Consider the following 17,763-nt stretch of genomic DNA (forward strand, 5'->3'; position numbering starts at 1 on the left):
ATACAGAAAAAAGACATACCATCTCTTTCCTCTAAGATTCATAGCACTGAGGGACATACATATGAATAAGTAAATAATACTATCAGATAGTATAATTTAGTGCTAAGTAGATGGAACAAAAAAACTATAAAAGGTAATTGGGAGTTCTGTGAGTTGATATGATTTGAGTTAAAACAAAATGATAGGTTGCCATTTAAACGGTCTTTGAATAATGTGTATGACTTGATTAGAAGGAAAAAAGTGTTTGGTGTACTTGGTTGAAGGAACAAAACCAGACAAAGCACTGTATCACAAAGCATTTTCAAGTTAGAACGATAGACTGTTGAAAATGTTGGGAAAACTTTGAGTAGAAGTCTAAGGAGGTTTGGTTCTCTGTATAACATGGGAAAGTAATTCCATTGACATTTTTGAGGATTGAGAAATTATATGGTCAAAAAAGTATTTTATGAAAGCTATTTGATAGCATTGTGCAAAGTGATTTGCAGAGATGAGAAATTAGAAGCAGGAAAATTAAGGGTGTGGTGGCAATTCTCCAGATTAATTTTGTAGCAGTAAAAATATGACCAAAAAATGGGATGTGAGGAGATTTTATAAAAAGTGTTGATGGATTTTGTGTGAGGGGCAAATCTGGAATAAAAGGCTTGTAAGTTTTGAGCCTACATGTGTTAGAGAACACATGATAGGCCCATCTCTATTATTGATAGGAACAGTACAGGTACTTCTAGATATTTATGTAAAATCAAAAGTTAGCAGTGTATTAAGGTGAAAGGAGCAATACTGAAAACGCCTGGGCTTGGGAGAACTTAGTTCTGATCTCTATGTTCACTAATGAACTGTGTGACCCAGGGAAGTAAACTTCTAACTTTTCTGAAGCTTTTTGTTTTTGAATTTGAAATAGATGCAGCCACAGGTGTTTCCTTTGACTTCAAAAATGCAAATTTTGTGTGTGTGGTGACTGCAATGAAGAGCAAAATTTTATGCAATTGTATCCTATTCTAGCTAAAGATTCAGTCTTTTAAAATTATGAGCATCTTTTTGCTTACTTGCAAATTGTCGTGTTGTAGCATATCCTATAATATCATATTATATATTATGTTATATCATACTACTACACAGGCTGACAATGCCTAAGCAAAATGCTTGAGACCAGACGTGTTTAGAATTTTGGATTTTTAAAAATTTTAAAATATGTGCATTATACTTACCAGTTCAGTATCTCTATTCACCCTCAAAAAATTTAGGATTTGCGGTCATTTTGTATATTGGGCTTTTGGATTAGGGAAACTCAGCCTGTACTAGGATAGAACGACCCAGATAACCAACCTCATACATTTCCATGTTTAATACCCATGTATGCTATGAAGACACAATTTAACCTATTTTTTAATAATAATAAGACTTTTAGCATTTTCACCAAAGGAGAAAGAGTAAAAGAGTCCAAAGAAATCCCAGACTAAAAAAGTACTGAAATTGTGTTTTCATCTGTAAAGTAATATAAAGGAAAAACTAAATAACCAATATGATTGAATTTTAATAAGGACAGAGGTGATTTGGAAAGACTAGGGTTGATATAGCCAAGCTAGAAAGTCGTAATGACAGAAAATTGGGGGAAAGTTTAGATTAAGGAAATGTATCTTGATTAAAAATCAAAAAGCAGCATCAAGGAACAAGGGGATATATACAAGAAACTAAAGATTATTTCAGAACAAAAAGCAAAAGTCAGTTAAGCAGTCAAGAGAAGAAAACAGGCAAGTCTTTGAAAACAAATATTTAAGTTGAAACCAAGATAAAAAATGTTTCTTAGGCTCTTCATACTTACTGTTTTTCATCAATATACTTTAATCAAAGTAATTGGAAACCCTGAACCCAAATCATACAGCAAAATGTGATGTTAATGATTTACCTTCTTAGATCAAGTGGAAAATTTTCAATTTGGATGTTTCATTATGGATAAGTTTTGCTGGCATTCAAGGAGAGGCTAGCTTTTTCTTAGCTACACAGGGACAGAAGCAATATCTTAGGACTGAGACTATATACTGATAAAGATAGGTATCTTTCACCAAAAAGCTCAGCACAACAAACAGTAATCTCAATTTAAAACAAAAATAAAAGCAAACAAAACCTCAAAAAACAATACTATTTGCTTTCAGAGGTTATATTTCATTATCTTCAATTTAGGATTCATAAATTATCACATTCTGAAGTAATAAAAGATTTTTTTAAAAAGTCTCTCACATCACTTTTTCCCAGCCTTTTAGTTCCAATTCCAAAAGCAATTATCAACACCAGCTTCTAGTGAATGATTGCAGATATATCCTATGTATACACAAAGATATATACTCTTACTTATGCCATTATTGTTTTCTGTGCACCCAAAGCTATTGGATCAGAAGGCTTTTTACCAAGATAATGCCTAAAAATGTAGCCCAAGCTTTCAGTGAAATCATTGTTTTCTCATGTTCAGTTTCAGCTGTACATCATCATTATTGTAGATCTTACCAATAAAAGTGATGACAGAGGTTTGGCTCTTCATATGGAGCAAGAGAGTATATAGAGCAAGAAAAATTCATGTTCTGTGTCACAAATCTTTAAGTCAGTTCTATTCTATATTTGTTGTCCCTGCCCTGGTATATAGCAGTAATTCTCTGATCTTCTTCTTCATTATCTTCATTTTTTTAAACTTTCATCACATTAAGTATTTCACTCCATTCTCTTTTTGCTTGCATGGTTTCTAAAGAGAAGTCCACTGTAATTCTTATCCTAATCCTCTACAGGTAAGATACCCTACTTCTTAATAATCATGTGACCGCGCTAAACTTGCCTATTAATTCTATTAGTGTAACAGTGCAATGGCAAAAGACTAACATAACTACCTCCATTTTAGACTAAATTGTGCAGGAATGGGTTGGGCACTGTCCTCTGTTACACTTGCAAGTAGGCTAGAATAATTTTAAAACACGAAAAAGATAACACAGAGACAAGTATGCATCTGTTGAGACTAACTCTGGGGAAAAGAGGGATATGAACACTGTTTTGTTAAATGTTTTAAAAACCACAGTGACCTGACCAAGGACAAAGATGCTTCTCAACTACTGCATGCAGTTTTTTCCCCGAGCCCCCTTTTCATTTAAAGACCCTCTGATCAATCTGAAACCTCAAAATGGCTAGTTGGAGACAGGATACAGGCCATTTCCCCATCTGGAGGCTTTTAGAATAAAATTACTTTCCTTTCACCAACTAACTCTTGGCTTTGAGCAGCAAACAATTGAGGTTACTTTTGGTTATAATAGTTGTTCTTGTAGATTCCTTTGGATTTTCTACAACAAAATCATTTTAATTTGCAAATTAAGACAGTTTCTACCTTTTTAATGTCTGTATCTTTAATTTTTTTTCTCTATTTATTGCACTGGCTGTAACTTAAAATGTGAAGAGAAGTATTGCAAATTGACATTCTTGCCTGACTCCTAATGATGAATTACAGACTGAAAGTATTGCCTTAGTGTTTTCACCTATGAAGAAATAAAACGGGGAAACATCCTGTCATTCAATATTAAGTATAAGATTAGCTCAGAGACTGATTTTATAGATGCTCCAAAATTGGAGTGAGGAAGTTACTTTCTATTCCCAGTTTTCTGAAAATTATTTTTAGTTAAGTGGTGTTGAATTTTGTCCAGTGCATTTTTTGCATCTTTTGAAACACTGATATGATATCTTTATTTTATTAATATGATGTATCACATTAATAGAGTTTTCTATGTTATAATAACTTTTTTTCCCTGAGATAACCTTACTTTGTCTGTATAATTCCTTGACTGTATAATCCTTTTTTATGTGTTCCATGTATGTATGTTCATGAGGAGTAATAGTCTGTAGGGTTGTTTTTTTTTTTTTTTTGTCTCTTATGGTGTCTTTGGCAGTGGCATAGGGGAATACTAGCCTGAGTTGAGAAATAGTTACCTTGCTTTTTGTCATAATATGAATAAAAATATATTAAAATAGAAATTAAACCTCAGAGCCTCCATTAAAGTGGATAATATTCATACTGGATATTATATATACATAATACTATATATCTATAATCTAGTACAATTTAACTTTATCTCTCCTCTAGTGAATTGCCTCTACTTGCTTCCACTTTTGTCCTGTTACATTATAGATCTCATCATATTGCTTTCCTCTTTAAAACAATCAGATGACATGCCACCTTACTTATAATAATATCCCAATTCTTTACCTATCTTGGAGGGCATAACTCTCTTAACTCTTTGTAATATCTTCTTTACTTGTTCTATTTGCGCCAGCTATTCTGGGCTATTTGCCTTTCCTCAAATATGTCAAGTTCATTTACTGCAATACCTATTCTTTCCTGAAAATCTTTTCCATCAAATCCCTGAATTGACTATTCTATCACTTCTATTGTGATCTTGTTCCAAACGACACAATTTGCATCTTGCCAGTCTTCTGTTTGAAAGTCTTTTGATTGGTGCTCATTGCCAAGAGAATAGATTCCAAACTTCATAGCAAATAGCATTCAGCACTTTAGAGATGATTTACCTTCTAATCTGATTTAACCTAGCATTTCCCCCTCCCAGTCTATGCCCATTTTTCTTTATCCTATTGCCAATTTTAGTTCATAGCATTTATCACATCCTGCTTTTATATTTAGTATTTCATTCACAAAGTAGTTTTCTTTCTCTCTTCTCTACTAGAGTGAGAACTCCATGAGGTTCAGAATTTGTTCTGTCTTGTTAATTGCTCTACTTCAAAGTGTCTGAGACTTAGTTGTCTTTAATAAAGACTTATCAGGGGAAACCCCTTCAGGTTCCCTCCCACTGTGGGAGCTTTTTTGTCCTCTCAATAAATCCTGCTTTCTCACAAAAAATATATATTTATCAAATGCAGGAATGAATTACTACACGTTGTGATGATTTCTATGAGACGATCACTATGAGTTGAACTACAGGGAACCACTAGAGAGAATGAGATGTGGGGAACTTCTCTAGATTATTTCCTCAAATGAATCTCTTGGAAGAAATGATGTTTAATGAGAAGTAGCAATTGTAGTAAGCAATAGAGGGACAACTCTTCCAAACAGAACCTATAGCAAACCCAAAGGTCCTAACATAAAAAAGCTTGTGAGCAGCTTGAGATAATTTAATGGGTTCATTGTTCTGGAGCATAGGAAATGAGGGAGAGTGGAAGAAGTGAGATCAGAGAGGAAAGTATATAAAAGATCATTCAGCTACTTGGAGTTTAATATGATGAATATTATGCTAATTACTTGAGAAGATTTTGAATGAAGACTAATTAAGAAGTTAGAGATTTGAGATGGAGCAAAAATAACATCTGGGAACTACATTAATTGTCTTGAATCTCCCTGTTTTCCTTTGCCTCATGACTACTTAGAGCTTTGAAATTATTAGTGAAGGTTCACAGCGGTTAAACATGTGAGTCCGATATGATAGTCCAGTCATTTATATTACCTGGAAAGTCCATGAAAAGATGACAAATTAAACATTTAGCAGTGGAATGAAGGAGCTGAAGTTTAAAATTTTAGGAAAGAATAACCTGGAGAAAAAGTGTGAAGTGTCATGGAGTCAAGAAAAAAAAAATTATTGGTTTGGCTTTTTAAAAATACAATTTTAATTTTGGAGTACTTTTTAGATTTTCAGAAAATGTGCTAAGATAGTACAGATAATTCCCATATGCTCCTCTCTCAGTTTCAGTTTCCCTAATACTATCATCTGACATTACCCTGGAACACTTGTCAAGATTAAAAAAAAATCAATGCTACTGTTAAAAAGATTCAGATTCTATTTAGATTTCACTAATTTTTCCATTAGTGATCTTTTTCTGTTCCAAGACCTGATCCTAGCTACCACATTGCATTTGCTTCTCAGGTCTCCATAGTCTCATGTGGTCTGTGATGGTTTCTCAGAATTCCCTTATTTTTTATGATTTTTACAGTTTTGAGGAGTACTCTTAAATACCTCAGAAATAGTTTGTAGAATTTCCCTCAAATTGGAATGGCAGGATGTTTTAGTTCATGTTTAGACTGGAATTATGGGTTTTTATAAAGAATACATACACGTTGAGGTATATGAACCCATATGAGTTACCACTGATGTTAATTTTGATCACTTGGTTAAGATGGCAATTACTATTTTTCTCCACTGTGAAGTTAGTATTTTTCTCTTTCCATACTCTACTCTTTGGAAGTGAGTCACTAAATTCAGTGACGACTTACAAGGGAGGGAGCCATGTTCTGCTTCCTTGAGGGGAGAGTATTTACATATATTGTTTTAAATTATTTTTTGAGGAAAATTTTTAAAAATGAAGATGTGATCATATTCTACTGTAAAATTTGTGCAGGTAAAGAATCAAAATTATTATTGATTTGGGCAAAATAAAAGTCAAGGTTACTTTTGGAAGCACACGTTTAAACTTAATTGTAAGGTTGGGAGCCAGATGAGTGGGAAGATGGGTAAACGGGCAAAAAGGTATTAAGACAGCATGTGAGACAATTTGAAGATATTTAGCTACAGAGTAGAGCTAGGAAAAACAACTGTAACCCAGGATTCATGTGGCCATGATACTACACTCTGTGATTTTTGTAGATTTTGTTCTAGAAACATGATTTTCACTTTCAATCCAGGATTTTAGTGAACTTAGTCATATGAGAATACAACTTTCATAATCCTCTGTTAATAAAACTCAGTTAACTTAAATAACAAAATTTATATATAAAAATCCAAATTTGTTTATAGATTGTTATAGATTTTGTTTAACCCTTTGTATAAATGAGATTTCTATAAGATAAAAAGCAGATCCAGGAGAAAAAGATTTATTACTGTTTGGATTTACATTTGTAGTTAAAATACCTACAGATTCTTGATTAGTATTAGTATATGTTAAATCTAAGTAGACAAGTAGACGCCAAAGCTAAGTAGATGATGTAGATCCCTGCTCAGTATGTAGTGGGCATTTAATAAATTTTGTTTTCACAATTGCAAGAGGCTTTGCAATCGTTCTTGACCGTTTCATGTTTACAGGTAACTTGTTTCTTCAAATCTTCACAGTTACTATACTCATTTTGGTACTTGCAACTGTTGGCTGCAATAAAAACAAAGAAATTGATCACTTCATTATTACTTCTTCTACAGCAGCATCACACACACTACATTCAATGTGAATGGGTATTAGGGAATTGAGGACAAGTAGGCATCACTATGCTATGAAGACCATTTTATATCTTGAAGGGCACATAAGGCCTCTTGGGTAAACACTCTGATTAATCCATGGATTATTTTTTTAGTTTGAGGTTTTGGAAATATTTCCAAGATGAATTAACATACTTTCCTCACTCAAAGAGTGAGCAGAGTAAACTAATTTAAATGAATCTCCCTAGAACTGCATTATCCAAGATGGTAGTCACTAGTGATGTGGATTAAACTTAAATCACATTAATTAAAATTAAAACTTCAGGTTCTTCTTCAGCAACACCAGTTACATGTAAATGGGCAATAACCAATGTGTCTAAGGGCTACTTTATAGGACAGTAAAAATATTGAACATTTCTATAATTGTGTAGAGTGATATTAGACACAGTGCCGTTAGCCTCTAGACTCTAATGTCATTGGTCTTTCTTTTTTTCAGGAGTAAGTAACATAGGAAGATACAGATGTAAAAATGTAAAAGAGGAAATTTTCTACTTGGATGTCCTTTAGTGACAATAAACCCAATAAATCTCAAAATAAATTCACCATTTTATCTACAAGCTTGGCATTTTTTAGAAATTCCGCTACAACCCTTTATTCAATTTATCCAGTCTCAGAAAAATGGCACTCCCAGCTACTAAATAATTCAAACCAGAAAGTAGTAATCTAGAACTTATTTTTCTCTATTTTTTATCAGTACTCAACAAGACCAGGTAACAAAAATTGACTATTCTACTTTCTTTCTATTTCTCATATGCATCTATTTATTTTCATTCATTTTGCCCTAATGCAGTAAAGGTACTCATTTGTTTTTGATTGAATACTTTTCAACAGTCTCCTAGCTGATTTTCATCCAATTGTTTCTTTCTACTGTCAGGAGCTCTGTATAAAACACATTTCAGATCTTATCACTCTTCTGTTTAATATCATTGAATTGGTTGCTTGTTACTATTAGTATCCTATTAAGCTAAATTCCCAGCTCCTTAGAAAATAGCATTCAGCAGAACTGTGAATATTTGGCTTTTTCTGGTTTAGTTGATTTATAGCTTTAATTATTATCAATATTCTGAATTATTGCTATACATTTCAGTTAGAAAAAAATGCTGCAATCTAGCCAGGCAAATGCATTTGAAAGGTAAAAATCTTAGTGAATAGGTCAACTGTATTGTTGACAATAATTTTAATTGCATATCTGTTAAACAAAAATACGCATTATTTGTACTTTATTCATAACATCATAGGAAATGGGGTAGTATATTATATTTATTTTGCTTCTTCTCTTTGCTAAAATATTTTTCAGACTTCTGTTAGCTAATACTATATTCAGATTTGATTTTGACTTTAAAAAATGTATAAACATTATTAAAAACAGAAGTGAGTATAAACTATATAAACTAAACTTGATGATTCTAACTACACTATGGTGAAAATGAGGAATTTGGTATTGTAAACTCAGTAGCATATGAGAAAATGCAATATTTGGTGTCCCTGTCTGGCCTAGGTCATATTATATGGTCTCATATCCTGAGATATATATTTGTTTTCTTTAAAAAAAAAAACTGCCACAGTTAGTACAATTACATTAACTTTGATGAAAAGAAACTTTATATTTAGTTGTGTGTTAACTTCATAATGAATTACATTAATTATATATATGAATTATTTCCATAGAAAGATTTTTATATATGTTAATATGTAACATCGATGGCAGATGTTTATTTAGGTTACATATAAAAGCGGGACAAATTTGACATTGCTAATAATACATAGATACTAAACACTGCAAAATTTTTACTTAAATACCCTCTATTAAGTACTTCTTTTTTCTTTTTTTCTTGAGTTGGAGTCTCACTCTGTCGCCCAGGCTGGAGGGCAGTGGCACACTCACGGCCACCCCAGCTTCGACCTGCTGGCCTTCGGCGATCCTTCTGCCAGCTGGAACTACAGGTGTGTGCTATCACTCCCAGCTAATTTTTTTTTTTTAATTGTAGAGACGAGGTCTCGCCAAGTTGCCCGGGCTGCTCTTGGACATGCAGGCTCAGGCAATCCACTCGCCTCAGCCTCCCAAAGTACTGGGATTACAGGCTGAGCCACTGAGTCCAGTCTAAGTACTTCTTTTTTTGTCTTTTTCATTAAAGTGTTGCTTAAATTAGTTACCTTCAGAAGGTTTCCTAATTCTTAAAAAGAAATATCTGGTCATTTGATTGTACTAGCAAGTTAATAATTTCAAACTTACTGCATAATCCGCCTTCACAGTTGTTAGGGCAACTGGCACAAGGTACTCCTTGTTCGTAAGGGGTATATCGTCTATCAACAATATTGCCACTGAAATTTGAAATACAAAATGTCAACTATTTCTTACTTTTCTGCTTAGTTTATGCTCTGACATTAGCATCAGTCACCAAATATACATAAGTATTTATTAAATATTTAAATTGTCCAATAAATAAAAATATAACACTCACAAAGTATATTCAGACAGCAATGCCAAGTAAGAGAATAATTCTCACATTCACTCATATTCTTGACTGTAACCTCAGAGCCTGATCAGTGGAAATAGGATAACTAAAGTCTAAAGATTTTAGAGTATATTTCAGTGTGACAACACCCTCTTCATCTCCCAATAGATTTGGTGAAATTGCTAAGATAGTATTCCACAAGGTAAAAACATTTCCTCTGGAGAGACAGGAAAAGTTCCTGGGACACAGCAGTTTGCAATATAGAAAATACTATTTAATTTTTTATGGAAAAAAATCCCATAATTTCTATAATATGAACTAGGATGAGTAGAGTTTCTTCATAATATTTGGCTTCTAGATGGAGTGGTGATTTTCATACAGGGTTTCACGTATATTTGTGAAAGTGGGCTGTGCTTAGAAAGGCTTGGGAATGTTTATAGGTGGTATGTGTGAGATTTTTATGTTTATCCAAAAATGAGAATGTTAGAAAAAAAGTTTTTGTCAGCACCAATCTCCAGAGTGTGTTGATCTTACGACTAGTATACTTCATTGATGATTATTATCCTATTGGTCATTATCATTGAATAACATCAGGGATCAAGCTCAAGTGCATCAAATGGGTCAAAGTTTCAAGGCAGTGTGGCTGAGTCTCAGCCTCCCCACATATAATATAGCTCTATGTGTGTGAGCACTTGGAAAAATTGTGAAATAGCTATGAAAGTATGCTGGAAGTTTTCTTTCCCTTGCTTTCTTTCATTATTAATTCTTACTCGCACTTCAGATGCCGGCTCCAGATGCCCTCTGCTCATGATCAGGCCTTTGGATGTAGTCTCCTATGGCCCTTCAGTTTTCTCTGTGAACACTAACAGATTCTTGCTGAAAAATGACTTTAAAGATCATACTTGTTAAACTGGAATTTTACATCATCTGGGTTATCTACAGCCTCAAAATAAATCACGCAGAAAGCTTGGTTTGGAGGAAAAACTCTCCCTCTAGTGGAGAATCATTTCAAATATTAAAAAGAAATTAAAACTAACACAATGTTTTTTATCTTCAGTATAGCTACAGGATTTTCTTGTGAGTAGCGTAAACACAGTGATTGAAGAAGGGGTGGGTTTCTCGCAGAAAATCCAAGATCATTCAGAAATCAAGATCTTCATGATGTTTCCTTCTTAGGTTTATTTTTGTGGTAAATTCTGAGAAGCAAAGACTTATGATATTATCTCTCTTCTTTTGACCATTTGAAATATATTAAGGATCTTTTGAAAAGCCTTTGAGACCTATTGATTTAATCATTTCTTAATGGCATTAAAAAAGTGGCATTTTTAGTAACGCAGGAGTAAGAACATTTGAGAAGAAAGGGCTGGATTCACTGAAATGTGGCATTCCCTATTTGTTTGTTATCTCACTTTCACCCCTGGCCTAACTAACAAGTTTTACTTTCTAGTGCATAAACTTAGCAAGAAATAATAATACTAAACAAGAGAAATAGATACTATATATACTCATGAAATAACCCTGAGTCTAGGAAAAGGTAATTGAAGGAGAAGAAAAGTAATTTCAGGCATGAGAAATAATAATACTCGGAATAATAATAATAATACTTGGAACTGAAACTGAAAAACTTGGTCTTTCTGAGAAGTTGATTGAAGGCATCTCAGCTTTAGAACACTTTAAAAAATATTTGTGTCCTGCCCTTTGCTGAAATATGCTTTTTAGTCTGTTTTTATGTGATAATTTAAACATATTAACTGTATTTGGCATTATCAACAATGAACTCAAAACTGTATACTTACGCAGGACAATAGTGGCAAACATAGTAGTATTTTAGAATCAATTCACTAGGACAGTAGGCAATTCCACATCCAATGAGGTGAGATGAGTACCAAGCAACCTATAAACCCATAAGCAAAGATATGAGTATAACTGAGAAGAATAAAATATTAAAAAACAGCCGGGCTCAGTGGCTCAGCCTGTAATCCCGTGCTTTGGGAGGCCGAGGTGAGTGGATTGCCTGAGCCTGCGGGTTCAAGACCCGCCTGGGGAACTTGGCGAGACCTCATCTCTACAATCAATCAAAAAATTAGCCAGGCGTGGTAGCGTATGCCTGTAGTTCCAGCTACTTGGAAGGCTGAGGCGGAAGGATCGCCGGAGCCCAGCAGGTCAAGGCTGAGGTGACTGGGAGCGTGCAACTGCACTCCAGTCTGGGCAACAGAGTGAGACTCCAACTAAAAACAACAACAACAACAACAACAACAAAAAATATATATATATATATATATATATTAAGAAGCACACAGTAGGAAATGCAATATGGAAAAGAATGTTCCTGATGTACTTTTTCATATGGCTTATGGATATATTTAGTCAAATTATTGAATCAAACTAAAACATTTAAAAATATTATATTTTCAGGTACATTCACTACTTTATCCATTTAGACTGTTAGAAAAATGAATGTTTCTATTGAAAATGACAGTTCACAGTCTAAATACCTGCCAAATGCCAGGCTATTCTGTATTCACTTGAGATCTTCCCCTAAAGTTAATGTTGGAATTAGTCAAAATTTGGAGACTTTTGTTTTTGGCACCCATGACAGACTGTTTTTCATTTCTTGCTTGTTCTTACCTGAGTATAATGTCCAACCTTTGCATCGGAAGACTTTGGCCCTACACCAAAGACAAAATCATAGTTCTCATCATACCAGCTTTGTATTGCTTGTGACCATGAATTGGGGTTACTTGACATATAGAGGTTTTCGCCACAGCTTAGACCTAAGAAGAAACAGAACGCTCATAAAGAAAGCAATAAAGCATGCAATGATCACACACACACACACACACACACACACACACACACACACACACACACACACACACCCCAGAGTCCTTGCTCTTTAATCACTATATCATAGTTACTAACTATTGATTGAGATATAAGGTAGGCACCTCAGAATCCTTATCAGTTCCAACACATTGAGGCCAACACACTAAGGCTGACCTCAACATGCAAAACAGATTAGATGGAGACATCCTTTATCTCTAGTACCTGATCTTTCTGGACTCATTAATTTATACACTGAGCTATTCACATGTATGTGCCTCATGTACTCTCAGCGTTATATTGTAAACTTGCTGAAGGCTAAGACCCGATGTAATTTCTCTCCTTCTGTAGATCATATTCACCAGTAATTTTCTTATAAAAGAATCTTAATGCATGTTCAGAATTATTTTGTGTGAACTTTAAAAAAATCTTATATTCAATCTTTAGGAGCCTTAAACATGAAAAAAATGATACCATAAAAGGCAATATTTTCAAAGTTTATAGGTTTTCCCTTAGTGAGCAAATACAGCATCAGAGGAAAAACTCTCCTCAAAGAATTAGGAAAAAAATGTCTTGCATCCAAGAAACATTTCAATACCTATTTTAATACTCAATTCAAGCCCTGCAATTAATACTTATATTGGGATGGTTTAAAATGTAATGTCTACATGCTGCTTAGAAAGAGTGTAAACCACTCTTGGAAAGCTCCTTTAAAAGAGAAAGAAAGTAACTAAGATTTTAGCAGTAAATTGTGATCTTTAAAATCATTTCCACCTTCTGCTAACTATAGTCACTTCTTTTCATAATTTTATTATAGTTATAGCATCAAACATATAAATAACAATGGCAGTCCTATCTTCAGAACAGGCCAGCTATTTACTACTTTCAAACTGGGCTTGCCTTTATCTATGGTCATTTTGACAATTCAGTAAATATTTCATCCAATGGTTTATCCATATAATGTTTTATCTCATTGTTTTTATGTTTCTTAATGTATAAATCATGTCTCATAGGTTATTTTTTAGTCTAACACAGTATACATTGTAGGTATTCAGGATATATAAAAGACTTGGCTTATTGTCATCAAAAATTAAAGGGAAATATTAAAAATAAACAGTAATATTAAATATTTTAAAGTAAAATTCAGGAACAGTTTGACAAAATTTACTGTATTTTGTACATGAAAAATAAAGATACCTGCACACACATGTTTGTTGCAGCTCTATTCACAATAGCAAAAACATGGAACCAACTATGCTGTCTATTGAAGCTGGACTAGATATAAAAATGTGGTACATATACACAATGGAATATTATGCAACCATAAAGAAGGGCAAACATATCGACTTCACAGCAACATATGATACTCTGTTCTTTGTTTCTGTGATCTAGCACAGAAACAAAGAACAGAGTACCATATGTTCTCACTCATAACCGGACCTTGAACAATTAATGTAATACTATAAGACAGAGATTGGCAGTAGTGAGAAACTGCCAGGGGAGGGGGTGTGGTATTGGCAGATGAGGGAAACTGCCAGGGGAAGGAGGGGCACATCTCATCAACAAGGGTAACTGCATAATGAACATTTGTATACCTAACCCTGAATTGTACCCCACATCTTAAAAAAAAATAAGTAGTTTTAAAAAGACAAAAAGGCTATGTTTGTTACTTAACAATCAGAAATTCTCATTTTAAATTTTCTTTATATAATACTAGTTAACATTTTCCTCTGGAAAGTTGTTTTTTTATCTTTAAAATAGGAAAAGAGATGATCAATGACCTGCTTTATTTATGAGCTGGTTGACAGGTACAAATGTGATACTGTGTGAGATAGGTTTTGTACAATAAAAATACTAGATAAGTACAAGGTGGTTAGTGTCATCTATACATATAGAGATATTTTAACTTGAAAAAGACAACATTAGAAGCAATATTTATTTATAACTTTTTCCTAATGCAGCATCAAAAAATGGTTCCTTATTACTTTACTCATTCATTTATTCAACACATGTTTATTAATTTACATACTGGTTACTCGTTCCTCTGAGTCACTATGTTCATATGTGCATTGGTTTGCCCACTTTTGAGCATTTACTGCAGATGCATTGCTCCATTCCTAAAATGAGAGAGGGGAAAAAAAAAATCCATGTAATAACTCAAACCTTAAAGAAGCACAAGCTGTATAATCAAGTTCATGGGTTGATTTACATCATTATAAAATTTTTGTACAGGCACCTTCTAATTTTCATAGTAATTGAAGATATAGTTTTGATGCACCCTTTTTTTCTCCACAAAAAAGTATAGATAATATATCTACCCTAAGTAATTGAAAATTTTAAGATAGTTTATGGTCTAATAATTTATAATAGCAAAGTAGAAATACCTGAAGATTTTGAGTAATACTCCTACTCTAAATATTTATAAGCATGTGGATGAATTGAGATTATTTTTCTAATAGTAATTAGCTGGCTTACTTCATTTCCAGTTTCTTTCTTCTTCTTTTTTTTTTTTCTCAATACATTTGAGAGACATGCAATCTTTTGTACTGGGTCCAGAAAAGAGGAATGTTATTTACCATAAATGACATTGACCTTAAAAGGAAAAGATTCTTCTTGATTCTAGATAACTAGCAATAGATTAGTGAGAAGAAAAACATGATGATCTTTCACTAGATGTCCAAAGATTTGGTTTTAATTTTGCCTCCATAACTTAAATAGCCCTACAAACACAAAAAGGTATTTAACTATTATAAAAGTATAATGAGAAATTCTGTCCTGCCCATAACACAATTCAAATGAAATAGCAAAATAGAGACAAAAGTTTGTAAACCACAAAGTTCTTAAGAGATGCCAGTGGCCAGCTACCCACTTCTTGCACAACTGGTCCACAGTCCTTTCCTTACTTGACTGCCTCTTACCATCTTTAGCATGTTTCTGGCAGACGGAGAAACTGTTTTCCTTAGTTCATTGTGTTTATTTACAATCTCCCTTTGCACATGTATTTGGTTGGTTAACAAAGAGGTAAAAGCTGGATTCTAAAAAAAATAAGATGAATTATTTATTTATTAATGTTTTTAAAGTATAAATAATAGTATACAAGTTAGTTCAAAGGAGCAAAGACTATTTTTTAAAAATGTTCAATTCAAGCCAATATTAGTTAATAAGCATTGCCAATAACTCTAAGCCAAAACTATGACTTTTTAATAGAAAAGTAGTGGGGTTTTGAGAATGGGATATAATTCAGGGCATGACAAACCAAAAATTCTCCTGAGTCTACAAAAGCCAATTTATGTAATAAGAGAAGTCTTAATGTGTTTTTTCTAGGCACATGAGTTATAACATCTTATAATGACAAAGGTACATGATAGGAACCATTAAGACATTCATACCCAGTTAGGCTGCAGCAAAGGAGTGGTTAAGAGTCAGGGTATATGATTCATCCAAAACTTGGGGGGCGGGGTGGGAACGTCTGTATTTGGTATTTAAAGAACAAATGCTTAGGCTCAGTCCAAGTGCATGTGTGCATTCAGTAATCTAGTAAAATAGTTTTTTGTATTGCGTAGCATATTTTATAGGGTCACTCAAACGATAATATTACCGCATTTGAAACATTTGGGGGAGCAAAGTCATTCAATTAATGAACTACTGCTGACTTTGTCTTATTATGAACAGAAATATAACTGGTAAGGTACAAAATCAGACTTAGGTGTTTTTGTTTCTATTTTAGTGCTGTATTTTTCACTAAGTCTTTGAAGTATGCTACATATTACAAATGTGTATCCATCTTAATTTCAACTGACCATATATCCAGTGTCTACTATTGTCATGTGGCTAGGGGCTACCATATTGGTCACCACAGTTTTAAACATAATTATGCTATCTTGAGCAGCTTATGAGCATTTTATGATGTACTAGACACCCTAGCCCTTTTTACTTTTGAATATTGACCTAGTAGCTTGCTACCCCTCATGGTTGCCTGAATTTTTCTGAAGATTTCCAACCTCAACAGTACCTTCCTTCCATTTGCAGGAAAGGATGGAATCAACCCAGCAGCCAGGAATAGTAACACTGGGAACAATGTCATTGCTGGAAAAACAAAACAAATGGAACAAAGACTTTCATTAAAATGGTTAGTACATGAACGTCTGAGTAACAGTGGAATGGGAGGAGTAATCATTTCCATTATTCCAAATTCATTAGTAATATAACAAGAAGACAATTGTCACATGGTGCTAGCAGAATGATAGTGGATTCTTCTTTAGAAGCACACCTCCAGTCGAGACAGTAAAGAACAAACTGAAATACTTGACTGAACTCCTTGAAGTACACCTGTAAATGCTGAAGACATACTACCTCCTTCCTTCCCTGTTTCATAGTCTCACATGTGTAACTACTCTCTTGAAGTTCTAGGAATGACTTCTTCATATTGTCCATTCAATAGTAGCAGCAGCTCCCAACTATCATTCTCACTAGGGTACTGCTGCATTAGCTCTTGCTGGGTTTCTTAAATTTTGCCTAAAATTCTACAAGCATCTTCTTATTAAACATCTCTTCAAATTAGAAGTTAGCACGTGCCATTTGTTCTCTGTCAGGACTCTAGCTCACATACTTGCCATTCTTAGATAAATCCTTTAAAAAAGATATGCTTTTGTTGATTCTTCTAAACCACTCTCCTCAACTTTCTTCACAGCCATGTCGTAACTAATTTCTTCTCATACTTTTATCTTTAGTACCATTTCTCAAATTACAAAAAGGCAACATTCTTCTTCTTCTGTTTAAGGTAACAATTTGATTTATCACCTTTAAGGAATCACTAACTCCACCTGTATTAGTATTCTTAATATACTTACATCCTTTGTCTCACTAATTCAACTTCTTGAAATCCTAATGAAATAACAAGCTATACTGGAAAAGCTTTATATATAAAATTTTCATAGAATTATTATTTATAAAGGTAAAATATTATAAATTAATTACATGCCCAACAATAGAGAGATGAAGTGTTTAGATAAATTATAATACATCTTTTAGCTGTAGTTTATTATAGACATAAAAATCACTGTACATTTGTGGTGATTTTGTAATCTCAGGGAAAATTATGCTGTTTCAAAGTTAGGTTTAAAAAAGGCAGATCTTATCCGGGCTCGGTGGCTCAACCTGTAATCCCTCGCCTTTGGGAGGCTGAGGTGAGTGGACTGCCTGAACCCGCGGGTTCGAGACCCTCCTGGGCAGCGAGACTTCATCTCTACAATAAATCAAAAAAA

At 33.6% G+C, this 17,763-nt stretch overlaps 1 protein-coding gene across 1 annotated transcript in view; it reads right to left on the bottom strand.

Moving 5' to 3' along the window:
• Positions 1-6,985: 6,985 nt before the first annotated feature.
• Positions 6,986-17,763, bottom strand: part of LOC103273619 (cysteine-rich secretory protein 3-like) — a 16,711-nt gene continuing 5,933 nt past the window's right edge. Inside the window, exons 2-8 of the mRNA XM_008071055.1 lie at positions 16,512-16,585; positions 15,418-15,534; positions 14,529-14,616; positions 12,305-12,450; positions 11,473-11,570; positions 9,454-9,542; positions 6,986-7,113 (exon numbers count right to left, since the gene is read on the bottom strand). Of these exons, the coding sequence (XP_008069246.1) occupies positions 6,986-7,113; positions 9,454-9,542; positions 11,473-11,570; positions 12,305-12,450; positions 14,529-14,616; positions 15,418-15,534; positions 16,512-16,583 (738 nt within the window). The 5' untranslated portion in view covers positions 16,584-16,585. The remainder of the gene's footprint in view (positions 7,114-9,453; positions 9,543-11,472; positions 11,571-12,304; positions 12,451-14,528; positions 14,617-15,417; positions 15,535-16,511; positions 16,586-17,763) is intronic.

This window comes from Carlito syrichta, unplaced genomic scaffold (genome assembly GCF_000164805.1).
Source record: "Carlito syrichta isolate Samal-C Ts95f unplaced genomic scaffold, Tarsius_syrichta-2.0.1 Scaffold314106, whole genome shotgun sequence".
Classification (NCBI taxonomy): Eukaryota; Metazoa; Chordata; class Mammalia; order Primates; family Tarsiidae; genus Carlito; species Carlito syrichta.